At 50.7% G+C, this 27,554-nt stretch overlaps 1 protein-coding gene across 1 annotated transcript; it reads left to right on the top strand.

The window, feature by feature from the left end:
* Positions 1-1,682: 1,682 nt before the first annotated feature.
* LOC129703069 (lipase member H-like) lies at positions 1,683-26,549 on the top strand. The gene is given in 11 exon segments (XM_055645260.1): positions 1,683-1,939; positions 8,045-8,409; positions 8,993-9,101; positions 11,200-11,301; positions 16,204-16,293; positions 18,548-18,703; positions 21,928-22,020; positions 23,844-23,955; positions 25,330-25,459; positions 25,461-25,504; positions 26,391-26,549. Coding segments are annotated over 11 exon segments (1,356 nt in total). The 5' UTR covers positions 1,683-1,872; the 3' UTR covers positions 26,479-26,549.
* Positions 26,550-27,554: the final 1,005 nt, after the last annotated feature.

Raw genomic sequence — 27,554 nt, 5'->3', positions numbered from 1 at the left:
TCGGGACGCATCCTCGCCTGTAGGAGGAGCCGTCCTGATAACAAGAGAGATAAGAGACATTTATTGTGACATGCACCAAGTGGTACAGTGATATTTGTGGTCACCATACAACCATACGAATAAAATAAAGAACACAGAACATGATAGACTTTAACATAAACTTCCCCACAGCGGTATCCAAGTTTCCAGCCGAGAGGGAAGGCCAAAGTTCACTCCACCTCCTCTGTGATGTTCACCCATGGTCGGGGCCCCCCGATCCCTCCGTAGTCGCCGCTACGGGTGTCCCGATGTTCAGGCCCGCTCGCCGGGATGATGGAACTCCGATGATGGAACATCCTCAGCGGCTTGGACCTCCGAATAGTCCACTTCCAACCGGAGTCTGCGGCTCCAGAAGTCCACGGGCCGAGCTGGGTGGAGATCCAACACTGGCGACCCCCGGCAAAGGGTCCCGTCCCGGGACTCCGCGATCTTGGTCAGCGCCGCCCGCTAGCGCTGACAGCGGGGAAGAAGCTGGTGGTGGTGTGGGCTTTCAACGTTCTCTATCTTCTGCCTGGCGGGAGAGGGGACAAGGTTGTGCGGGACGGTGGCGCAGCCATAGAGTTGCTGCCTCACAGCGCCAGAGACCCAGGTTCGATCCTGACCACGACCGCGGCCCGTACGTTCTCCCTGTGACCGCGTGGGTTTTCTCCGGGTGCTCCAGTTTCATCCCACATTCCAAAGATGGTCAGCACGGGCTCGATGGGATGAAGGGCCTGTTTCCACGCTGCATCTCTAAATCTATAACTGAAGTGGAAACAACTGGGGTGGGACTATCTTTGATTATGTTGGCTGCTCTTCTGAGATGCCGTGGTGTAGATGGAGTCGATGGTGGGGAGTGCGGTCTGTTTGATGGACTGGGCTACATAGAAACATAGACAATAGGTGCAGGAGGAGGCCATTCGGCCCTTCGAGGCAGCACCGCCATTCAATGTGATCATGGCTGATCGTCCCCAATCAATAACCCGTGCCTGCCTTCTCCCCATATCCCTAGACTCCACTAGTCTCTATCTAACTCTCTCTTAAATCCATCCAGTGACTTGGCCTCCACTGCCCTCTGTGGCAGGGAATTCCACAAATTCACAACTCTCTGGGTGAAAAAGTTTTTTTTCACCTCAGTCTTAAATGACCTCCCCTTTATTCTAAGACTGTGTGGCCCCTGGTTCTGGACTCGCCCAACATTGGGAACATTTTTCCTGCATCTAGCTTGTCCAGTCCTTTTATAATTTTATATGTTTCTATAAGATCCCCCCCCCCCTCCCTCCCCCCCTCCGCCCCCCCCTTCATCCTTCTAAACTCCAGTGAATACAAGCCTAGTCTTTTCAATCTTTCCTCATATGACAGTCCCGCCATCCCAGGGATCAATCTCGTGAACCTACGCTGCACTGCCTCAATCACAAGGATGTCCCTCCTCAAATTAGGAGACCAAAACTGTACACAATACTCCAGATGTGGTCTCACCAGAGCCCAGTGCAACTGCAGAAGAACCTTGGGCAGAGCTGTTCCCAAAACAGGCTGAGTTCCTTCCTGTAGCGTCTTGCATCGTTCAAGGATAAGTACCTGCCCGCTGCCACTCAATGTCCCGAACAATCGCCCCAGCGAGTTGCGACCTGCCTGTGAATTTGCTTTCATTGAAGGCAGTGGTTTAGGGTTTCCTGTAACTAGCACTGGCTGGCAGTCGGTTGGATTCACACTCTCTTTCCCCCTCCTATCTCTATGGTAACTGGTTGATATTTGACTGTCTATTGACCTGCTGGTAGTGAAACACAGTTCCCTTGACCAAGTTTCCAGACCGACCTCTCGTTCACTCTTCAATCTGTTCTCCCTACCGAGGCGATGGTGCGGTGGTTGTCAGTGCTGCTGCTGCTGCTGCTGCTGCTGTGTACCAAGGCTGTCACCTCAGGTAATTAGCTACACAGACTGTGGTTTGTTGTGTGGTGTTTGGGCTGAACTCCGGTCTGTTGGGTCAGAGTCTCCCTCCTCCCCCCCCGTTCCTTAACCCCCAGAGTTGCTGCCCGTCCCGCTGAGTGACTCCGGCTTTTTGTGTCTGTTCACCGTGAAATCCCTGTTTGGTTCCAGGCCAGTGGAGAGGGAGAGGCTGAGGCTGAGGCTGAGGCATCCTCGCCTCTGGGAACTGGAAACACGTTGACAGCTCGTCCCCGGACTCCCGGCCCTTGTCCGGGAAGTTGGGGATTTAATTCCCAGCCGGAGCCGACCGTCTGATCTCTGCTCCAGTTGTGGATGCAGGAATAGTGGTGGGTGGGAGAGGAGATGGGGAGGGAGGGAGAGAGGGAGAGGGGGGGAGAGAGGGAGAGAGAGGGGGGGGGAGAGAGGGAGAGAGGGAGAGGGGAGGAGAGAGGAGGGAGATAGGGAGAGGAGGGAGAGAGAGAGAGAGGGGAGGGAGAGGGAGGGGGAGGGGGGGAGAGGGAGAGAGAGAGAGAGAGAGAGAGGGGAGAGAGGGAGAGAGGGGGAGAGAGGGAGAGAGAGAGAGAGAGGGAGAGAGAGAGAGAGAGAGAGAGAGAGGGAGAGGGGGAGAGAGAGAGAGGGGGAGAGAGAGGGAGGGTGAGAGAGAGAGGAGAGAGAGAGAGAGAGAGAGAGAGAGAGAGAGAGAGAGAGAGAGGGTGAGAGGGAGAGAGAGGGGGAGGGAGAGAGGGAAAGGGAGAGAGAGAGAGAGGGAGAGAGAGAGAGAGAGAGAGAGAGAGGGAGAGAGAGAGGGAGGGAGAGAGGGAGAGAGAGAGGGAGAGGGAGAGAGAGAGAGAGAGAGAGGAGAGAGGAGAGAGGGGGAGGGGGAGAAGGAGAGAGAGAGAGAGGAGAGGGAGAGAGAGAGAGAGAGAGAGAGAGAGAGAGAGAGGAGAGAGAGAGAGAGAGAGAGCATGAGGGGGGGAAAAGCAGGGGGAGAGGGAGAGGGGGAGGGAGGTTTGGGGGGGAGAAGGAGATTCCGTGGTGGGGGGGAGAAAAGAGGAATGTGGTGATGGAAAGGTCAGGAGGAGAAAAGAAGGAAGAGAGGTGGGCGGGAGGATTTCAGCTAAAGTCGTCTCATGCTGGGACGTAGAGAGGAGGGGCCGGGCGAGGGTGGGGGAAATCTCTGGGGTGAGGGGGTGGAAGAGAATAATGTTGAAATTAGACAATGAGTGTGTTTATTCTCTGGTCCAACACATGCAGCAAGGTAGAGTGACATTCATTTTGTATACAGTTCAGGACAAACATCACAACACATAAGCACTAGGGTGGTGCAGCGGTAGAGTTGCTGCCTTACAGCACTTGCAGCGCCAGAGACCCGGGTTCGATCCCGACTACGGGCGCTGTCTGTACGGAGTTTGCACGTTCTCCCCGTGGCCTGCGTGGGTTTTCTCCGAGATTTTCGGTTTCCTCCCACACTCCAAAGGCGTGCAAGTGTGCAGGTTAATTGGCTTGTTGTATATGTAAAATTGTCCCTAGTGTGTGTAGGATAGTGTTAGTGTGCGGGGATTGTCGGTCGGTGTGGACTTGGTGGGCTGAAGGGCCTGTTTCCACTGTATCTCTAAACTAAACTATGATACATTTAGATTCATTCTGAAGAAGGGTCTCGACCCGAAACGTCACCTATTCCTTCGCTCCATAGATGCTGCCTCACCTGCTGAGTTTATCCAGCATTTTTGTCCACCATACATTTAGATTAGGGTTACACAAAAAAGCTGGAGAAACTCAGCGGGTGCAGCAGCATCTATGGAGCGAAGGAAATAGGCAACGTTTCGGGCCGAAACCCTGAAGGAAATAGGCAATGTTCGGGCCGAAACCCAAAGGTTTCTCTAAATTAAATTAATCTAAATGTATTTAAGAGTTTAAGAAGGAACTGCAGATGCTGGAGAATCGAAGGTTACACAAAAAAGCTGGAGAAACTCAGCGGGTGCAGCAGCATCTATGGAGCGAAGGAAATAGGCAACGTTTCGGCCCGAAACCCTTCTGGGTTTCGGCCCGAAACGTTGCCTATTTCCTTCAGGGTTTCGGCCCGAAACGTTGCCTATTTCCTTCAGGGTTTCGGCCCGAAACGTTGCCTATTTCCTTCGCTCCATAGATGCTGCTGCACCCGCTGAGTTTCTCCAGCATTTTTGTCTACCTTCGATTTTCCAGCATCTGCAGTTCCTTCTTAAACTCTTAAATACATTTAGATTAATTTAGTTTAGAGATACAGCACAGAAACAGTCCCTTCGGCCCATCGAGTCCGCACAGCCCAGCGATCCCCGCACACTAACACTATCCTACACACACACACTAGGGATAATTTACAATTTTACCGAAGCCAATTAACCTACAAACCTGCACGTCTTTGGAGTGTGGGAGGAAACCGGAGCACCCGGAGAAAACCCACGCAGGTCACATAGAAACATAGAAACATAGAAATTAGGTGCAAGAGTAGAGGCCATTCGGCCCTTCCAGCCTGCACCATTCGCCATTCAATATGATCATGGCTGATCATCCAACTCAGTATCCTGTACCTGCCTTCTCTCCATACCCCCTGATCCCTTTAGCCCACAAGGGCCACATCTAACTCCCTCTTAAATATAGCCAATGAACTGGCCTCAACTACCCTCTGTGGCAGAGAGTTCCAGAGATTCACCACTCTCTGTGTGAAAAAAGTTCTTCTCATCTCGGTTTTAAAGGATTTCCCCTTTATCCTTAAGACCACGTGCAAACTCCGTACAGACAGCACCCGTGGTCAGGAAACAACCCGGGACTCTGGCGCTGTGAGGCAGCAACTCTACCGCTGCGCCACCGTGCCGGCCCATCTTGGAGCTGAGAAACATCGTAGATACAAATCTAAGATACGGAACAAATGAACATTAATCAGAGGTCGGAACAGACAATCATTTACAGCTTCATTACAATTCTCTTAAAGGCTTCAAGATTCAAACATGCAGTGCAGTAATCTTGTGAGTAGCATGAGAGGTGATAGAGTGGAGAGGATGTGGAGAGGATGTTTCCACTTGTGGGAGAGTCTAGGACCAGAGGTCACAGACTCAGAATTAAAGGACATTCCTTTAGGAAGGAGATGAGGAGGAATTTCTTTAGTCAGAGGATGGTGAATCTGTGGAACTTGTTGCCACACAGACGGCTGTGGAGGCCACAAGTCAGTGGATATCTTCAAGACAGAGTTGGATGGAATCTTGATCAGTGCGGGTGTCAGGGGTTATGGGGAGAAGGCAGGAGAATGGGGTTAGGAGGGAGAGATAGATCAGCCATGATTGAATGGCGGAGTAGACTTCGCCCATCGAGTCTACTGCACCACTCAATCATGGCTGATCTCTGCTTCTTAATCCCAAATTTCCGGCCTTCTCCCCATAACCCTTGACGCCCGTTTTAATCAAGAATTTCTCTATCTCTGCCTTGAAGATATCCACTGACGTGGCCTCCACAGCCGTCTGTGGCAACGAGTTCCACAGATTCACCACCCTCTGACTAAAGAAATTCCTCCTCTTCTCCTTTCTAAAGGAACATCCTTTAATTCTGAGGCTGTGCCCACTGGTCCTGGACTCTCCCACAAGTGGAAACATGGGTGAGACCAAGCGCAGGCTGGGCGATTGTTTTGTCAAACCACCCCGCTCACATTAACTCCCCCTCCCTTGCCTTCATTGACCTTTCTGTCCTGGGCCTCCTCCACTGTCAAAGTTCTCCCCTTTATCATGTATCTGTACACTGTGGACGGCTCGATTGTAATCATGTATTGACTTTCCGCTGACTGGTTAGCACGCAACAAAAGCTTTCACTGTACCTCGGTACACGTGACAATAAACTAGAGTTCAGAGTCTTTCCTTTGAACATCACAGAGGACACTATCAAGGTAGACTAAACTGAACTGTTAACACACGTTCTCTGCGCTTCAGAACAAGTCCTTGCCAGCGACAAGTTGCCGAGATGTTCCCATGAGTTAGTAGACATAGAAACGTAGGAAATATGTGTAGGAGCAGGCCATTCGGCCCTTTGAGGTAGCACCGCCATTCAATATGGTCATGGCTGATCATCCAAAATCAGTTCCTGCTTTCTCCCCATACCCCGATTTTTCCATTGGTAGACAATGCTGGAGTAACTCAGCGGGACAGGCAGCATCTCTGGAGAGAAGGAATGGGTGATGTTTTGGGTCGAGACCCTTCTTCAGACTGATGTCAGGGGAGTGAGCGCGGGGCAAAGATAGAATGTAGTCGGAGACAGTAAGACTGGTGGGAAAACTGGGAAGGGGGAGGGGATGGAGAGAGAGAGGGAAAGCAAGGGCTATCTGAAGTTAGAGAAGTCAATGTTCATACCGCTGGGGTGTAAACTACCCAAGTGAAATATGAGGTGCTGTTAATTCCCTTGATTCCGTTAGCCCTAAGAGCTAAATCTAACTCTCTCTTGAAACCATCCAATGAATTGGCCTCCACTGCCTTCTGTGGCAGAGAATTCCACAGATTCACAACTCTCTGGGTGAAAAACGTTTTCCTCGTCTCAGTCCTAAATGGCCGACCCCTTATTCTTAAACTGTGTGACCTCTGGTTCTGGATTCCCCCAACATCGGGAACATTTTACCTGCATCCAGCCTGCCCAATCCTTTAAGAATTGTACAAGCTTCTATAAGATATCCTCTCATCCTGCTAAATTCCAGTGAATACAAGCCCAGTCGACCCATTCTTTCATTTGTCCATGGGCCAACGTAGAACATTCCTAGATGTGAGTGGGAAGCAAACAGGTTTCCAGATTGGATAGCTATCTTTTGCTGACTGGATAGCACGCATCAAAAAGTATTTGTATGTGTCCTCTATTGCCCCTGTCCCACTTAGGAAACCTGAACGGAAAACTCTGGAGACTTTACGCCCCAACCAAGGTTTCTGGAGGTTCCCGGAGGTTTTTGTCAGTCTCCCAACCTGCTTCCACTACCTGCAACCTCCGGCAACCACCTGCAACCTCCGGGAACCGCACAAAAACCTTGGGTGGGGCGCAAAGTCTCCAGAGGTTTCCGTTCAGGTTTCCTAAGTGGGACAGGGGGCATTACACTAGAAAAATAATAAACTACACTAACTTAAGCTAAGCCAGTTTGAAGAAGGGCCCTGACCCAAAGCGTCACCTATCCTTTATCTCCAGAGATGCTGCCTGACCCGCTGAGTTACTCCAGCACTCTTGTGTCTCTCTTAAACTAAACTAAACTACACTAAACTAAACAAAGCATTTTGACAGGTACATGGATAGGAAAGATTTAGAAGGTTATGGGCCAAACGCAGGCAGGCGGGACTGGTGTAGACGGGGCATGTTGGTTGGCGGGGGCTAGTTAGGCTGTAGGGCCTGTTTCCACAACGTACAACTCTATGACTGTTGCCCGCGGCCTAGCACTGATGCCCACCTCCCCTCGTGAAATCACCCCGTAAACTAAAGTAAACTGAATTACACTGAAATGAACTGGACTGGACTGGGACTAGACTGGACTGGACTGGACTAGACTGGACTGGACTGGACTAGACTGGACTGGACTAGACTAGACTGGACTGGACTGGACTAGACTGGACTGGACTGGACTGGACTGGACTAGACTGGACTGGACTGGACTGGACTGGACTAGACTGGACTGGACTGGACGGACTGGACTAGACTGGACTGGACTGGACTGGACTGGACAGGACTGGACTGGACTAGACTGGACTGGACTGGACTAGACTGAACTGGACTGGACTGGACTGGACTGGACTGGACTGGACTGGACTGGACTGGACTGGACTGGACTGGACTGGACTGGACTAGACTGGACTGGACTAGACTGGACTGGACTGGACTAGGACTAGACTAGACTGGACTGGACTGGACTGGACTGGACTGGACTGGACTAGACTGGACTGGACTGGACTGGACTGGACTGGATTGGACTGGACTGGGACTGGACTGGACTAGACTGGACTGGACTGGACTAGACTGGACTGGACTAGACTGGACTAGACTGGACCGGACCGACCCAGACCCACGGTGGGTGTGTTCCTGGTGACCCCACACAACTCTGCTTCCGGTTCAGCGGAGCCAGAATGCCACAACTTCACCAAGCTGCCGTTCACGGACACCATCATCGGAACGCCGCTGGTAGTGCGTCTGCTTCTGTACACGAGCAAGAACACCACGTGCGGCCAGCTGATCAACGCCACCCACACCAGGCCGCTGGACGTCAAGAAGAAAACCATCTTCGTCATCCACGGCTACCGGCCGTTTGGCTCCCCCCCTAACTGGCTGGCGATGGTGATCGAGACCATACTGGACGTGGACGATGTCAACCTCATCATCGTCGACTGGAACCGAGGCGCCACCACCATGGTTTACTCTGCCGCTGTCGCCAACACCAAGAAGGTGGCCGCCATCTTGGAACCCGTGATTCACAACATTCTGGTGAGTTCCTGTTTACACTTTACCGTTCCGTTTTATTTTTAATTTTTCTCATCAAAAATATTGATTCCAATATTAAAATAGTATATACAGTGCAGTAAAACAAAACGCAACGCAACTCACCAGCATAACACACGACAAACGGTACATGACTATACAACTATGTTACACTCCTTGTCCAGGATACATTCCACCCCTCCCCACGGTCCCGCAAACCCCCCAGGGTGCCCGTGGACAGCGCGTAGTCCCCTCTCGAACCCAACCCGGGCGCAGACATAACCTCGGAAAAGGGGCTCGGGCAGAATTCCACAGACTCACCACTCTCTCAGTGAGAAAAAATGTTTCCTCATCTCCGTTCTAAATGGCTTACTCCTTATTCTTAAACTGTGTGTGTGCCCCTTGAGGGGAGGCTGTTTAGTTTAGTTTAGTTTAGTTTACAGATACAGCGGGTAAAGAGGCCCTTCGGCCCAGCGAGTCCGTGCCGACCAGCGATCCCCGCACACTGACGCTAGGGTGTGATAGCAACCTTTATTGATTTGCGTGGTTCTGAGTTGATTATTTTTCATCCTTCATTGTGTTTCTACAGCATAACGGCGGCTCGCTGGACTTGATCCATATGATTGGCGTGAGTCTGGGCGCTCACATATCGGGTTTTGTCGGCAGCAGGTTCGATGGGAAGATCGGCCGGATAACAGGTGAGCTGGAACATCCCTAGATACGTGCAATCCGCTGCAGGGACTCAGCGGGCCGGGCAGCATCTGTGGAGGGAATGGGCAGGTGACGTTTTGGGTCGGGACTCCTTCTTCAGACAGAGGGAGTACGGGGGGAGATATTTGGTCTTACACAAATAAACCAAGGGAATAGTTAAATCTCAAGCCGGGTGGGTGTTGGGCAGCCAGGTTGTTGTCTGTGTTGGTGTCAATGTCTGCCAGGCCCTGACACAGCTCTCCATGTGGTGGGTGGTAGAGCGGGCACCCAGAGATGACATGGTTGGCTGTGTCTGTTGTCCTGCTCCTCATGCACAGGCTGGGCTCTGGCGGAGGGAGCCCCCATCTACACACGCTGGCGTTGAAACGCCCAACTCCAGTACCAAGTCTGTAGAGGGTAGACAAAAATGCTGGAGTAATTCATTTTGGTGGCAAAAACGGGAAAGCAGACTATTATCTAAATGGTGGCCGATTGGGAAAGGGGGAGATGCAGCGAGACCTGGGTGTCATGGTACACCAGTCATTGAAAGTAGGCATGCAGGTGCAGCAGGCAGTGAAGAAAGCGAATGGTATGTTAGCTTTCATTGCAAAAGGATTTGAGTATAGGAGCAGGGAGGTTCTACTGCAGTTGTACAGGGTCTTGGTGAGACCACACCTGGAGTATTGCGTACAGTTTTGGTCTCCAAATCTGAGGAAGGACATTATTGCCATAGAGGGAGTGCAGAGACGGTTCACCAGACTGTTTCCTGGGATGTCAGGACTGTCTTATGAAGAAAAACTGGATAGACTTGGTTTATACTCTCTAGAATTTAGGAGATTGAGAGGGGATCTTATAGAAACTTACAAAATTCTTAAGGGGTTGGACAGGCTAGATGCAGGAAGATTGTTCCCGATGTTGGGGAAGTCCAGGACAAGGGGTCACAGTTTAAGGATAAGGGGGAAATCCTTTAAAACCGAGATGAGAAGAACTTTTTTCACACAGAGAGTGGTGAATCTCTGGAATTCTCTGCCACAGAGGGTAGTTGAGGCCCACACAGTTCATTGGCTATATTTAAGAGGGAGTTAGATGTGGCCCTTGTGGCTAAAGGGATCAGGGGGTATGGAGAGAAGGCAGGTACGGGATACTGAGTTGGATGATCAGCCATGATCATATTGAATGGCGGTGCAGGCTCGAAGGGCCGAATGGCCTCTACTCCTGCACCTATTGTCTATTGTCTATTGGGTGTGGCAGCATCTATGGAGCAAAGGAAATAGGCAACGTTTCGGGTCGAAACCCTTACGGGTTTCGGCCCGAAACGTTGCCTATTTCCTTCAGGCTTTCGGCCCGAAACGTCGCCTATTTCCTTCGTTCCATAGATGCTGCTGCACCCGCTGAGTTACTCCAGCATTTTGTGTAACCTTCGATGTAAACGTCTGCAGTTCCTTCCTACACATCCTATCCCGACCCAAGTTGACTCTCACAAGAAAAACATTTTTCACACAGAGAGTGGTGAATCTCTGGAACTCTCTGCCGCAGAAGGTAGTTGAGGCCACACAGTTCATTGGCTATATTTAAGAGGGAGTTAGGTGTGGACCTTGTGGCTAAAGGGATCAGGGGGTATGGAGATAAGGCAGGTACGGGATACAGAGTTGGATGATCAGCCATGATCATATTGAATGGCGGTGCAGGCTCGAAGGGCCGAATGGCCTCTACTCCTGCACCTATTGTCCATGTTTCTATGTTTCTATGTTTCTAAATAACGAATATAGTGCAAATAACAAATTTGCATTTCAGTGCTCAGGGCTTATGCGTTATTGTGTTCAATAGCCTGATGGCTGTGGGGAAGGAGCTATTCCTGAACCTGGACGTTGCAGTCTTCAGGCTCCTGTACCTTCTTCCTGATAGCAGCGGTGAGATGAGTGTGTGGCCAGGATGGTGTGTGGGTCCTTGATGATGTTGGCTGCCCTTTTTGAAGCAGCGACTGCGATAGATCCCTTCGACGGTGGGGAGGTCAGGCCCATCTCTGTGGGGTGGGAGAAGAAATGGGAAGGGTGAGGTTGTGTGTCCTGGTGGATTTATTTGGGGGTCTCACCTCTTGTTGGACAGGTCTGGACCCGGCGGGACCGCTGTTCACAGGGAAAGGAGTGGACGACAGGCTGGATCCGGCCGATGCCCAGCTGGTCGACGTTCTCCACACGGACATTGACGGTAATCACGCCCACTCCGCATGTTCCCGAGCAAGACTTCATTGCAAGATTGAGGCACATGGACAACTAATGGGGCCTCAGGACTTCTGTTACCAGTTTAGTTCAGCTCCATTTAGTTCATCTTAGACAGGCACAAAATGCTGGAGTAACTCAGCGGGACAGGCAGCATCTCTGGAGAGAAGGAATGGGTGACGTTCCGTGTCGAGACCCTTCCTCAGACAGATGTCAGGGGAGTGGGCGATACACAGACAAAGTGTAGTCGGTGACAGCAAGACTGGTGGAATTCTCTGCCTCAGAGGGCGGTGGAGGCCGGTTCTCTGGATACTTTCAAGACAGAGCTAGATAGGGGCTCTTAAAGATAGCGGAGTCAGGGGATATGGGGAGAAGGCAGGAACGGGGTACTGATTGTGGATGATCAGCCATGATCACATTGAATGACGGTGCTGGCTCAAGAGGGCCGAATGGCCTACTCCTGCGCATATTGTCTATTGAGAACTGGGAAGGGGGAGGGGATGGAGAGAGAGAGGGAAAGCAAGGGCTATCTGAAGTTAGAGAAGTCAATGTTCGTACCGCTGGGGTGTAAACTACCCAAGCGAAATATGAGGTGCTGCTCCTCCAATTTGCGGTGGGACTCACTCTGGCCGTGGAGGAGGCCCAGGACAGAAAGGTCAGATTGGGAATGGGAGGGGATGTTAAACTCAATTTATATTAGATCAGTCTGAAGAAGGGTTTCGGCCCGAAACGTTGCCTATTTCCTTTGCTCCATAGATGCTGCTGCACCCGCTGAGTTTCTCCGGCATTTTTGTCTACCATTTATATCAGATTAGTTTAGTTTAGTTTAACTCAGGCACAAAATACTGGAGTAACTCAGTGGGACAGGCAGCATCTCTGGATAGGAATGGGTGACGTTTCGGATCCCTTCTTCAGTACAGCTTAGTTAAAGTTAGTTTAGTTTAGTTTATTGTCACGTGTACCGAGGTACAGCGAAAATCTTTTTTGGGGATGATCAGCCATGATCACATTGAATGGCGGTGCTGGCTCGAAGGGCCGAATGGCCTCTACTCCTGCACCTATTGTCCATTGTTGCGTGCTATGAAACCAATGAATGGACTCTGTGCGATTACAATCGAGCCGTCCACGGTGTACAGTTACAGGATAAAGGGAATAACGTTTAGTGAGTAACTTAAGGGCCGGTCCCACGAGCATGAGGCTCCATGCGGCAAGCGCGACCTAACTTGGCGGGGCCAGTCCCACTTTGAATCGCCGGAGTCGTATGGAGTTGTGGTCCTGACATTGCGCGGGGCTCCGAAAAACTGACCGTGTTCAAAAATTCCGCGCAGCAACGGCCTGCCGGCCCGCAGCCGCATTGAGGCCGTGCGCAGTTTCTCGACGGACGTGCGCAGTTTCTCGGCGCATGCTGGTGGAACAGGCCCTTAACACGTGATTACAGGTCCACTCTTGGGCCAGCACACAGAGAGTGGCCTGTGTTGGGGGCATCTTGCTGCCTCAGTTCTCCTGTTAACAAACCTTCCCATTGAAGACCACCCTCCACTCTCCCCGCCCTCCCAAAGTAACACGTCTACTCGAGTCACAGATGCAGCACAGAAACCGGCCATTCGGCCCATCGAATCTGTGCCAGCCATCAAACCGAGGCTACAATAATTCCATCTCTTTACGATTCTCCCCCACACATTCCCATCAGCTCCAAGCTGGGGGTCATTTACTACCAGTCAACTTGCCCACAAACCCGCACGTCTCTGGGATGTGGAGGGAAACCGGAGCACCCGGAGGAAACCCACGAGGTCACGGGGAGAATGTCCAAGCTGCCCAGGCCTCTCATTGAACCATCAAATCCCTCTTGCATCCCCTCTCTCTCATAGTCATAGAGCTGAATCCGGCCATTCAGCTCATCATGCCCATGTTGACCAAGGTGGCCAGTTGGGCGAGTCCTATGGACCAGCATGTTGCCCATATCTCTCTGAGATAAGGAGGAATTTCTTTAGACAGAGGGTGGTGAATCTGTGGAATTCATGGCCACAGACGGCTGTGGAGGTCATCAATGGACATTTGTAAGGCAGAGACAGACAGACAGACAGACAGACAGATAGACAGACAGATAGATAGACAGATAGACAGACAGACAGACAGATAGACAGACAGACAGACAGACAGACAGACAGACAGATAGATAGACAGACAGACAGACAGACAGACAGACAGACAGACAGACAGACAGACAGACAGACAGACAGATAGATAGACAGATACGAGTGTCTGTGGTTATGAGGAGAAGGCAGGAGAATGGGGTTGAGAGGGATAAATCAGCCATAATTGAATGGTGGAGTAGACTTGATGGGCCAAATGGCCTAATTCTGCTACTATCTCTTATGACATGACCCCGTTTTTGTCCAAATGTATTTTAAATGTCATCGTTGTATCAGCCTCCACAGTTTCCTCTGGCAGCTCGTTTTCAGTGAGATATCTAATTCGCGTAACTCTCTCCCCAACGACACTGTGGGACAACCTTCACCAGCAGGACCGCTGCTGTGGTCCTCACCACCTTCTCAAGGGGCAATGAGGGATGGGTAATAAATGCTGACCTTGCCAATGACCACCCTCCCTCAATCCCTCTTCTCCCCTCTCCCATCGGGCAAGAGGTACAGAAGTGTGAAAACGCACAGCTCCAGATTCACGGACACTTACTTTCTTCCCAGCTGTTATCAGGCAACTGAACCATCCTATCACCAACTAGAGAGCGGTCCTGACCTCCCATCTACCTCAGACTATCTTTAATCAGGATTCAAGTGAGTTTATTGTCATGTGTCCCAGATAGGACAATGAAATTCTTGCTTTGCTTCAGCACAACAGAACATAGTAGGCATGAATACAGAACAGATCAGTGTGTCCATATACCACTGTATAAATATATACACACATGAATAAATAAACTGATGGAGTGCAAATAAACAGATAATAGGCTATTAATGTTCAGAGTTTTGTCCGAGCCAGGTTTAATAGCCTGATGGCTGTGGGGAAGTAGCTATTCCTGAACCTGGTTGTTGCAGTCTTCAGGCTCCTATACCTTCTACCTGAAGGTAGCAGGGAGATGAGTGTGTGGCCAGGATGGTGTGGGTCTTTGATGATACTGCCAGCCTTTTTGAGGCAGCGACTGCGATAGATCCCCTCGATGGAAGGAAGGTCAGAGCCGATGATGGACTGGGCAGTGTTTACAATTTTTTGTAGACTGTTCCTCTCCAGGGCGCTCAAGTTGCCGAACCAAGCCACGATGCAACGGTAAGCACGCTCTCCACTGTGCACCTGTAGAAGTTAGAGAGAGTCTTTTTTTCACACAGAGAGTCCGTGAATCTCTGGAACTCTCTGCGCACAGAGTTTTCTTTATAGTTGAGGCCAGTTCATTGGCTATATCTTTAAGAGGGAGTTAGATGCAGCCCTTGTGGCTAAGGGGATCAGGGGGTATGGAGAGAAGGCAGGTATAGGATACTGAGTTGGATGATCAGCCATGATCATATTGAATGGCGGTTGCAGGCTCGAAGGGCCGAATGGCCTACTCCTGCACCTAATTTCTATGTTTCTATGTTTTCTATGTCCTCCTTGACAAACCGACTCTCCGTAATCTTCTCAGGAAGTAGAGGCGCTGATGTGCTTTCTTTATAATTGCGTTAGTGTTCTCGGACCAGGAGAGATCTTCGGAGAAGTGCACGCCCAGGAATTTGCAGCTCTTGAATCGGATGTTACTGGACTTTATCTTGCATTAAACGTTATTCCCTTTATCATGTATCTGTATACTGGACGGCTCAGTTGTATTTATGTACAGTGTTTACTTTGACTGGTTGGCATGCACCAACAAGCTTTTCAATGTACCTCGTTATGGTTATTACACATCATCCACACTTTATACACATACAACATGTACAGTGAAATGAAAGTGGCAATGCCTGCGGGATACAAGGCTATAATAATATAAACTAACCTAAACTAAATGCCGAAATCCTGGAAAAATCAATAATTGGATGAAAGAAAATCTCAGCTCAGTGCTCGACTGAATGTCTTTGTGACCATCCCCCTCTGGGTCCTGCATTCTGCTTTGAGCCTTGGCTTCATTCTGCATCAATAGTACATCTATTGTAAACGTATGTACAGGAAGGAATTGCATAGAAAATAGTCGCAGGAGGAGGCCATTCGGCCCTTCGAGCCAGCACCGCCATTTATTGTGATCATGTCTGATCATCCCCAATCAATAACCCGTGCCTGCCTTCTCCCCATATCCCTTGACTCCACTAGCCCCTAGAGCTCTATCTAACTCTCTCTTAAATCCATCCAGTGACTTGGCCTCCACTGCCCTCTGTGGCAGGGAATTCCACAAATTCACAACCATCTGGGTGAAAAAGTTTTTTCTCACCTCAGTCTTAAATGACCTCCCCTTTATTCTAAGACTGTGGCCCCTGGTTCTGGACTCGCCCAACATTGGGAACATTTTTCCTGCATCTAGCTTGTCCAGTCCTTTTGTAATTTTATATGTTTCTATAAGATTCCCCCTCATCCTTCTAAACTCCAGTGAATACAAGCCTAGTCTTTTCAATCTTTCCTCATGTGACAGTCCCGCCATCCCAGGGATCAGTCTCGTGAACCTACGCTGCACTGCCTCAATTGCAGACTAAAACCAAAGACAAACACAAAAACGCTGGAGTAACTCAGCAAGTCAGGCGACATCTCTGGAGATAAGGAATGGGTGATGTTTTGACCTTCTTCAGTTGTCTGAAGAAAGATCTCGACCTGAAAAACATCACCCATTCCTTCTGTCCAGAGATGCTGGGTGACCCGCTGAGTTACTCCAGCGTTTTGTGTCCATCCTCTGATGTTTGAAACACATTTCTGTCCACAGCTCTCGGCTACCGCGAGTTCCTGGGTCACATCGATTATTATGCGAATGGAGGAGCTGACCAGCCCGGCTGCCCGGCGACCATATTGGGTGGTTAGTATTGGTTCTGTCTTCATTCCTATCCATGTCTATTTAATTTTTTAAATGATCGCTCAACATTTCTTCCATCGAACGTGTCCAAAGACAGGCAGCTCGATTACCTATGAGAGGGAAGTGAGTGTCACCAAACTTCTGAATTCACTGGTCGGGGTGGAACCTTCTCCAAGACAGACGTAAAGCTCACCGTTTGACCTGTGATGTTAAATGGTCAGCTCGACACAGATGGCCAAACCTACACCAAACCCAAACACATTAGGAGCTGACGAGGGCATTTGATCCAATTTGAGATTCCAGCTACCAAGACAGATGTGTACAGCAATTCGTTCTTCCCCCGCACAATTAAAGCATGGAATAATCTCCACCCTACTATAGTTACCCAACCAGACGCAACTACATTTAAGGTTGCTCTTCTTCTCCAAGAATCCTTTTAGCTTAAGTCCACCCTCCGCCACCTCCAGTTTAAAGTCCACCCTCCGCTCTTCCGCCACCTCCGCTCCTCCGCCAGCTCCAGGCCTTGCCTGGGTCGCTGAGCTGGAACTGCGGTGAGCTGGGTCCGTTGCGGAGTTGCGGGTCTGTGGAGCGGCTGCGGGCGGCGCCGCTGAACTTTATCGGGAGCATCGGAATCCGGAAGCCACGGTCTCGATCTCCACCCAACTAGGACTCCTCCCAAGTTACCCCAACCACACGTAGAGGCAACTACATTTAATGGGGGAACTTGCTTTTTTCTTCTCCAAGTTAAATCCTTTTAGCTTAATGTCCATTGGCCTTCCGCCAGCCCTCCAGAATTCAAAATCAAAATCAAATTCCAATTGGAATATTTTTGGAGATCCAGGAAGCCAAGAACCAAGAATTAAGAATCCTGGCGTTTTCCACACAGTGGGTGGTGGGGGCTGGGAATGACCTGCCTGGGCTGGTGGTGAAAGCTGCTGTGACGGAGGTTGTAATGGCAAATCTTCAACCTTTCCAGTGTCCTCTTCTCCAGCCGCCAATAATACACAGGTACGGTAGGGTGATCTAACGCAGACCCAATAGAACAGATCTTCCCGTCGTTAGTTCCAGTTTAGTTGCTTGTTTATTGAAGCAGTTGTACAAACAAAGAGTTGAACGTACCAGGTTTTCCTAATGCTGCGTGCAAGTTGTAACTGGCTGCTCTGTCCCTGAGAACTGTATGCTCTCCCTCCCTGTGCCTGCCCCTTCCTGTTCCCTTTGCCCTTACATATGCACCACCCCATGCATCTAATGACCGCCCCCTAGTGTCCGAAATAATGCTGCAAGATATATCCCAACAAAATAATATGATATGCCAACAACAAACATAACAATTAAGCACACCTGGAGTATTGTGTACAGGTGTACAGGGCCCTAGTGAGACCACACCTGGAGTATTGTGTACAGGTGTACAGGGCCCTAGTGAGACCACACCTGGAGTATTGTGTACAGGTGTACAGGGCCCTAGTGAGACCACACCTGGAGTATTGTGTACAGGTGTACAGGGCCCTAGTGAGACCACACCTGGAGTATTGTGTACAGGTGTACAGGGCCCTAGTGAGACCACACCTGGAGTATTGTGTACAGGTGTACAGGGCCCTAGTGAGACCACACCTGGAGTATTGTGTACAGGTGTACAGGCCCTAGTGAGGCCACACCTGGAGTATTGTGTGCAGTTTTGGTCCCCTAATTTGAGGAAGGACATTCTTGCTATTGAGGGAGCCCAGCGTAGGTTCACAAGGTTAATTCCCAGGATGGCGGGACTGTCATAGGCTGAGAGAATGGAGCGGCTGGGCTTGTACACTCTGGAGTTTAGAAGGATGAGAGAGGATCTCATTGAAACATAAAAGATTATTCCGGGTTTGGACACACTAGAGGCAGGAAACATGTTCCTGATGTTGGGGGAGTCCAGAACCAGGGGCCACACACAGTTTAAGAATAAGGAGTAAGCCATTTTGAAAGGAGCCGAGGAAACACTTTTTCTCACAGAGAGTGGTGAGTCTGTGGAATTCTCTGCCTCAGAGGGCGGTGGAGGCCGGTTCTCTGGATACTTTCAAGAGAGAGCTAGATAGGGCTCTTAAAGATAGTGGAGTCAGGGGATATGGGGAGGAGGCAGGAACGGGGTACTGATTGCGGATGATCGGCCATGATCACATTGAATGGCAGTGCTGGCTCGAAGGGCCGAATGGCCTACTCCTGCACTTATTGTCTATTGTCTATTGTCTGTGCGGTCTTTAGTTGTCCTTTGCTTCACTTCCAGGGAAACGTTATATGGTGTGTGACCACCAGAGGTCAGTCTATCTCTACGTCAACTCCATGAACATTTCCCGCAACATCACTGTATATCCATGTGGATCCTACGCAGAATTCCTGGATGCCCGCTGCACACGGAGAGACGGCACCTATCCCATATTTGGTAAGGAACCCACTCTTCCCAAGAACACCTCTCATCATGGACATCTCTGCCCAAGGACCCCTTTCCCCAATCGCCACCTCTCCCCACAACCTTTCATCCCATGGACCTCTCTTCCCAAGAGCATCTCCCCTGAGGACATAGAAACATAGAAACATAGACAATAGGTGCAGGAGTAGAGGCCATTCGGCCCTTCGAGCCTGCACCGCCATTCAATATGATCATGGCTGATCATCCAACTCAGTATCCCGTACCTGCCTTCTCTCCATACCCCCTGATACCCTTAGCCAGAAGGGCCACATCTAACTCCCTCTTAAATATAGCCAATGAACTGTGGCCTCAACTACCCTCTGTGGCAGAGAGTTCCAGAGATTCACCACTCTCTGTGTGAAAAAAGTTCTTCTCATCTCGGTTTTAAAGGATTTCCCCCTTATCCTTAAGCTGTGACCCCTTGTCCTGGACTTCCCCAACATCGGGAACAATCTTCCTGCATCTAGCCTGTCCGACCCCTTAAGAATTTTGTAAGTTTCTATAAGATCCCCTCTCAATCTCCTAAATTCTAGAGAGTATAAACCAAGTCTATCCAGTCTTTCTTCATAAGACAGTCCTGACATCCCAGGAATCAGTCTGGTGAACCTTCTCTGCACTCCCTCTATGGCAATAATGTCCTTCCTCAGATTTGGAGACCAAAACTGTACGCAATACTCTAGGTGTGGTCTCACCAAGACCCTGTACAACTGCAGTAGAACCTTCCTGCTCCTATACTCAAATCCTTTTGCAATGAAAGCTAACATACCATTCGCTTTCTTTACTGCCTGCTGCACCTGCATGCCTACTTTCAATGACTGGTGTACCATGACACCCAGGTCTCGCTGCATCTCCCCCTTTCCCAATCGGCCATTTAGATAATAGTCTGCTTTCCCGTTTTTGCCACCTCTCCTCATGTACATCTCTGCCCAGGGACCTCTCCCCCCAATCACCACCTCTCCCTAGGGACCTCCTCTCCTCAGAGACCGCTCTCCCCGAGAACATCTCTGCCAGGATGCTCTGCAGATGCGCCGTGGATGGCATCTTATCGGGATGCATCACAGCACGGTTTTGGGAACAGCTCTATCCAAGACCCACAAGAAATTGCAGAGTATTGTGGACGCAGCCCAGACCATCGCACAATCCAACCTCCCTTCCATTGACTCCATCTCCACCTCACGCTGCCTCGGCAAGGCCAGCAGCATCATCAAGGACCAGTCGCACCCCGGCCACTCCCCTCTTCTCCCCTCTCCCATCGGGCAAGAGGTACAGAAGTGTGAAAACAAACGCACACACACCTCCAGATTCAGGGACAGTTTCTTCCCGTCTGTTATCAGGCAACTGAACCATCCCACCACAACCAGAGAGCGGTCCTGAACTACTATCTACCTCATTGGTGACCATCGGACTATCCTTGATGTCTTTACCTTGCACTAAACGTTATTCCCTTATCATGTATCTGTACACTGTGGACGGCTCGATTGTAATCATGTGTTGTCTTTCCGCTGACTGGTTAGCACGCAACAAAAGCTTTTCACTGTACCTCGATACACGGGACAATAAACTAGACTGAACTGAGGACCCCCCTCCCGAGGACCATCTCTCTCCAGAGACAATAGGTGCAGGAGTAGGTCATTCGGCCCTTCGAGCCAGCACCGCCATTCAATATGATCATGGCTGATCATCCCCAATCAGTACCCCGTTCCTGCCTTCTCCCCATATCCCCTGACTCCGCTATCTTTAAGATCTCTATCTAACTCTCTCTTGAAAGCATCCAGAGAATTGGCCTCCACTGCCCTTCCACAGATTCACCACTCTCTGGGTGAAAAAGGTTTTCCTCATCTCCATTCTAAATGGCTTACCCCTTATTTGTAAACTGTAGCCCCTGGTTCTGGACTCCCCCAACATCGAGAACACGTTTCCTGCCTCTAGTATATCCAATCTCTTAATAATCTTATATGTTTCAATAAAATCCTCTCATCCTTCTAAATTCCAGTGTACAAGCCCAGTCGCTCCATTCTTTCAACATATGACAGTCCCGCCATCCCGGGAATTAACCTTGTGAACCTACACTGCACTCCCTCAATAGCAAGAATGGCCTTCCTCAGATTTGGAAACCACAACTGCACACAATACTCCAGGTGTGGTCTCTCCAGGCCCTGTACATCTGCAGAAGGACCTCTCTGCTCCGATACTCAACTCCTCTTGTTATAAAGGCCAACATGCCATTCACTTATATTCACTGTCTGCTGTACCTGCATGCTTACTTTCAGTGACTGATGTACAAGGACCCCCAGATCCCGTTGCACCTCCTCTTTTCCCAACTTGACACCATTCAGATAATAATCTTCCTTCCTGTTCTTGCCACCAAAGTGGATAACCTCACATTTATCCACATTAAACTGCATCTGCCATGCATCTGCCCACTCACCCAACCTGTCCAAGTCACCCCTGCATCCTCATAGCATCCTCCTCACAGTTCACACTGACACCCAGCTTTGTGTCATTTGTAAATTTGCTAATGTTACTTTTAATCCCGTCACCTAAATCAGGGATGTATATTGTAAATAGCTGCGGTATCTTGGTACACCTGAACACACTGAACAAAACTAAACTAAGCTTTCATTGTTCCATCTGTGTGTACATGACAATTAATGACGTTTGACTCTTGACCCTGTTAGTCACCAGTAACTCACTAATCCTCACCAGCACGGCACGGTGGCGCAGCGGTAGAGTCGCCGCCTCACGGCACCGGAGACCCGGGTTGGATCCTGACTACGGGTGCTGTCTGTACGGAGTTTGCAGGTTCTGCCCGTGACCTGCGTGGGTTTTCTCCGAGATCTTCCGTTTCCTCCCACGCTCCAAAGACGTGCGAGGTTTGTAGGTTGTTCACTCGTGTGTGAGACGACGCTGTTGGCTTCTGTCGTCGCCCAACGTTGACGGAATCGCTCGCCCACCACGACACGGACACGGAGTGCCGTCGTTTCCGGGGATCGCCACGGGGAGGATTCTGTCACAGTCGCCAATTTGTAGGTTAATTGGCTAGGAATTAATGTAAAAACAATTGTCCCTAGTGTGTGTGTGTGTAGGGTAGTGTTAGCGTGCGGGGATCGCTGGCTGAAGGGCCTGTTTCCACAATGTATCTCTAAGCTAAAAATAAACTAAACTAAACTCAGAACCTTTGCTGCTTTGGTCTGCAGGTTATCACCTTGAGAAGTGGAGAAACAGCAGCAGCGTCATGAAATTTCCGAATAAAGTCTTCTTTCAAACCTCCCCTGATGAACCCTTCTACAGTAAGTACTTATCTCGGCTGAGCGCGGCACGGCGGCGCAGCGGTAGAGTTACTGCCTCATCATCCTGAGCTCTGGTGCTATCTGCGTGGAGTTTGCATGTTCTCCCCGTGACCTGCGTGGGTTTTTACCGGGTGCTCCGGTTTCATCCCACACTCCAAGACGTGCAGGTTTGTGGGTTCATTGGCCCTCTGTAAATTGCCCCCTACCTAGTGTGTAGGGAGTGGGTGAGAAGGTGGGGGTAAAGTGGCGTCAGAGACCCCGGTTCGATCCTGACCTCGGGTGCTCTCTGTGTGGAGTTTGCATGTTCTCCCACCTCCCACATCCCAAAGACGTGCGGGATTGTAAGTTAATCGGCGTCTCTGTAAATTGGCCCCTAGTGTGCAGGGAGTTGATGAGAAAGTGGGGTAGCATAGTGTGAACGGGTGATTTATGGTCGGTGTGGACTCGATGGGCCGAAGGGCCTGTTGCCATGCTGTATCTTTCAATCAGATCCCAGTTACTCCGTCCCGATACTGATCTGAGGCTTAATAAGCCGCTGGTCAGGCCACATTTGGAACATTTTGGGCCCCGTATATGAGGAAGGACCTTCCGGCTCTGGAGAGGGTCCAGAGGAGATTTACGAGAATGATCCCAGGAATGAGTGGGTTAACCTATGATGAGCGTTTGTCGGCACTGGGCCTGTACTCGCTGGAGTTTAGAATCAGGGGGGGACCTCATTGAAATTTACCGAATAGTGAAAGGTCTGGATGGTGTGGATGTGGAGAGGATGTTTCCACTAGTGGGAGAGTCTAGGACCAGAGGGCACAGCCTCAGAATAAAAGGACGTACCTTTAGAAATGAGATAAGGAGGAATTTCTTACGTCAGAAGGTGGCAAATCTGTGGAATTCGTTGCCACAGACGGCTGTGGAGGCCACAAGTCAGTGGATATTTTTTAAGGCAGAGATAGATAGATTCTTGATTAGTGAGGGTGTCAGAGGTTATGGGGAGAAGGCAGGAGAATGGGGTTAGGAGGGAGAGATAGATCAGCCATGATTGAATGGCGCAGTAGAATTGATGGGCAGAATGGCCTAATTCTGCTCCCTATCACATGAACATACTCACCCTTGCCATCTACACCTCTCCCCACACTATTCCTCAACACATCCGACCCACCTCCTCCCGAAAGCCCTCTACTCGAGTGACCTACCCCCCCTCATCCCTCACCGTCAGCAACCCACCTCCTCTCCAGATTCCTCAAACCCTTGAATGAGGAGAAGACATTCTTGCTATTGAGGGAGCCCAGCGTAGGTTCACCAGGTTAATTCCCGGGATGGCGGGACTGTCATATGCTGAGAGAATGGAGCGGCTGTGAGCTTGTACACTCTGGAGTTTAGACGGATGAGAGGATATCTCATTGAAACGTATAAGATTATTAAGGGTTTGGACACGCTAGAGGCGAGAAACATGTTCCCAATGTTGGGGGAGTCCAGAACCAGGGGCCACACACACAGTTTAAGAATAAGGGGTAAGCCGTTTAGAACGGAGACGTGGAAACACTTTTTCTCACAGAGAGTTGTGAGTCTGTGGAATTCTCTGCCTCAGAGGGCGGTGGAGGCCGGTTCTCTGGATGCTTTCAAGAGAGAGCTAGATAGGGCTCTTAAAGATGGTGGAGTCAGGGGGTATGGGGAGAAGGCAGGAACGGGGTACTGATTGGGGATGATCAGCCATGACCACATTGAATGGCGGTGCTGGCTCGAAGGGCCGAATGGCCTCTACTCCTGCACCTATTGTCTATAAGACCAGAACTCCGTTTAACCACCTGGTCTGTATTTGTATTGTGCAGTGTTTTATTATCTTCTGGACATCGTTTCCTGGAACAAAAATCCCCGGAAAGGCTACATAACAATTGGACTAACAGGAAGAGATGGAACGGTGGTCAAGTCAGAAACTAATCAGTGAGTATGCCAATCTTTGTTCCGTTTCCTCCCACACTCCAAATACGTACTGTACAGATTTGTAGGTTTAATTGGATTGGTATAAGTGTAAATTGTCCCTAGTGTGTGTAGGATAGTGTAATACCCCTGTCCCACTTAGGAAACCTGAACGGAAACCCCTGGAGATTTTGTGCCCCACCCAAAGTTTCCTTGCGGTTCCCGGAGGTTCCCTGAGGTTTTGTCAGTCTCCCTACCTGCTTCCACTACCTGCAACCTCCGGCAACCTCCGGGAACCGCACGGAAACCCTGGGTGGGGCTCAAAGTCTCCCAAGGTTTCCGTTCAGGTTTCCTAAGTGGGACAGGGGCATTAGTGTGTGGGGATCCCTGGTCAGCGGGGACCTGGTGGGCTGAAGGGCCTGTTTCCGGGCTGTATCTCTAAACTACACTAAAACTAAACTAAACGCACCCCCTGTGTAAAATGCACAGTGATCGTATGGTATTATCTGATCTTTAATTTAGTTTAGAGATACAGCGCGGAAACAGGCCCTTCAGCCCCACTGGGTCCCCACCGACCAGCGATCCCCGCACACTAACACTATCCTACACACACCAGCGACAAATTTTACACATACACCAAACCAATTAATCTACAAACCTGCACGTCTTTGGAGTGTGGGAGGAAACTGAATATCTCGGAGAAAACCCACGCAGGTCACGGGGAGAACGTGCAAACTCCGTACAGACAGCGCCCGTAGTCGGGATGGAACCCGAGTCTCTGGCGCTGCATTCGCTGTAAGGCGGCAACTCTACCGCTGCACCACCGTGACCGCCCCTGATCTGTTGGGATGGCAGGTAAAACAAAGCCTTTCCCTGTACGTCGATACACATGGCTGCGGAACTCTCTGCCTCAGAGGGCGGTGGAGGCCGGTTCGGGAGTCAGGGGATATGGGGAGAAGGCAGGAACGGGATACTGATTGGGGATGATCAGCCGTGATCACGTTGAATGGCGGTGCTGGCTCGAAGGGCCGAATGGCCTCTACTCCTGCACCTATTGTCTATTGAAAACAAAAAGGGAAAGGTGTGCGACTGTTGGCCGGCTTCTGTCACCAGAACAAACAAACAGAGGGTTCTAAAACCAGAGGCCCCCCACCCCACTACACCAACTGAGCATCTATGTAGTGCCCTCTCCCTCCCCCCCCTCCTCCCTCTCTTCCCCCACCCACACTGAGGCAGCGTCTATGGAGCGAAGGAACAGGAATATGTTCTTCCCGCGGGCTGTTGCTGTTGCTGTTGCTGTTGCTGTTGCTGTTGCTGTTGCTGTTGCTGTTGCTGTTGCTGTTCCTGTTGCTGTTGCTGTTACTGTTGCTGTTGCTGTTGCTGTTTCTGCTCCCACAGCCATGGGAAAAGCTTTGAGCGGTTCCGTGAGACGACGCTCCTCGTCAGCGTGGACAAGGACCCGGGGGACGTGACCGGCATCTCACTCACGTACAGCTCCTCCACCCTGGTGGAACACAAACTCACCCTGGGGGCTGCTCCGCGTACGGCTGAGGTCACTGACCCACCCGCAGAGGTCAGCGCAGGGGCCCAGCCAACACGAGGGGGGGAGAGATGGAGGGGGGGGGGGGGGGGTGGGGGGGGAGGGGGAGAGAGGGAGAGAGGGAGGGAGAGAGAGATGGGGAGAGGAGAATGGAGGATTCAAGATTCAAGATTCAAGATTCAAGATTCAATTTAATTTGTCGTTTGGACCCCTTGAGGTCCAAACGAAATGCCGTTTCTGCAGCCATACATTACAAACAAATAGACCCAAGACACAACATAATTTACATAAACATCCATCACATTGCTGTGATGGAAGGCCAAAAAAACTTATCTCTCCACTGCACTCTCCCCCCCCGATGTCAGAGTCAAAGTCAAAGCCCCCGGCTGGCGATGGCGATTGTCCCGCGGCCATTAAAGCCACGCCGGGTGGTGCGAGGTCGCACACCGGGTCTTGATGTTAGAGCCCCCGGCGTGCGCTCGCAAAGTCCCTTTGAGGAGAGGGGAGAGGGGGATAGGAAGGCAGGGAGAGGGGGCGAGAGAGAGGGAGGAAGGGAGGGAGGGAGAAAAGGGGAGAGGGAGAGGGAGAGGGAGATGGAGTGAAGAATGGTAGGAAGAGAGGTGCTGACAGGGAGGGGAGAGAGAGAGGGAAGGAGGAGGAGAGGGAGATGGAGAGAGAGGAGGAAGAGAGGTGATGAGAGGGAGAGAGGATAAGAGAGGGAGGGAGCGAGAGAGGGAGAGGAAGGGAGAGGGACAAGAGGGAGGGTGGACTGTGGTGCTGTACACCTCCCTACACTTTCTCCCGCTGAGTGGCATCGTTCCTGACCGATTGTCGATCGTGTGACTGGCAGTGGCAGCTAGAAGAGTTGCCAAGTTTACAGGGCAGGTTGTGACGGTGCTTGTTTGCGTTTTGCCCGCAGGCCTCACCTGTGCAGGTACGACGTGGCTCTGGAGAGGGATGAGGAGGTGAGGGTGGAACTCTTCCCGTGCCAGCAGCAGGAGATGTAGACACAGGCCGCTTCTCTGGGTTATTTCTGCCTAAAGTACACAATTTGCATAAAACCATCAATTTTACAAAATCAGGTGGTTGCATTCTCGTCATTCGCCAGCACAGCAGCCCATTCATACGACACGGAACAGCTCAGCGCAGAAACAGGCCCTTCGGCCCAGAGTGACCATGCCGGACGTGACACCACTTTTCCCTGGTCAACTGGTCCCTTGCAGCCCAAACCACCCCCTCCCCGGGTACTTTCCCCTGCAACCGCTGGAGATGCAACACCTGTCCCTTGACCTCCCCCCCTCGACTCCATCCAAGGACCCCGACACCTGCACCTCCTCCAACCTCATCTACTGTATCCGCTGTTCCAGGTGTCAACTTCTCTAGCGCAGGCTCGGCCATCGTTTCGCTGAACACCTCCCGTCACTTATCCATGTTCTCCACAGATGCTGCCTGACCCGCTGAGTCAGTCCAGCATTTTGTACCTTTTTTGTTTGTCAAGTCAAGTCAAGCCAAGTCAAGTTTATTTGTCACATACACATACGAGATGTGCAGTGAAATGAAAGTGGCAATGCTCGCGGACTTTTGTGCAAAAGACAAACAACAAAACAACCAAACAAATTATAAACACAATCATAACACACATATTCTTTTACATAATAAATAATGGAAGGAAAAACGTTCTGTAGAGTTAGTCCCTGGTGAGATAGGTGTTTACAGTCCGAATGGCCTCTGGGAAGAAACTCCTTCTCAACCTCTCCGTTCTCACCGCGTGGCAACGGAGGCGTTTGCCTGACCGTAGCGGCTGGAACAGTCCGTTGCAGGGGTGGAAGGGGTCTCTCATGATTTTATTTGCTCTGGAGTTGCACCTCCTGTTGTATAGTTCCTGCAGGGGGGCGAGTGAAGTTCCCATAGTGTGTTCGGCCGAACGCACTACTCTCTGCAGAGCCTTCTTGTCCTTGGCAGAGCAATTCCCAAACCAGATGGTAATGTTCCCGGACAAGATGCTTTCCACCGCCGCTGCGTAGAAGCACTGGAGGATCCTTGGAGGATCCATCAGGAATAGTCTCGGGTCTCGACCTATTCC

The sequence above is a fragment of the Leucoraja erinacea genome, chromosome 13, assembly GCF_028641065.1.
Source record: "Leucoraja erinacea ecotype New England chromosome 13, Leri_hhj_1, whole genome shotgun sequence".
NCBI lineage: Eukaryota > Metazoa > Chordata > Chondrichthyes > Rajiformes > Rajidae > Leucoraja > Leucoraja erinaceus.
This window is presented reverse-complemented; position numbering and strand designations above follow the sequence as displayed.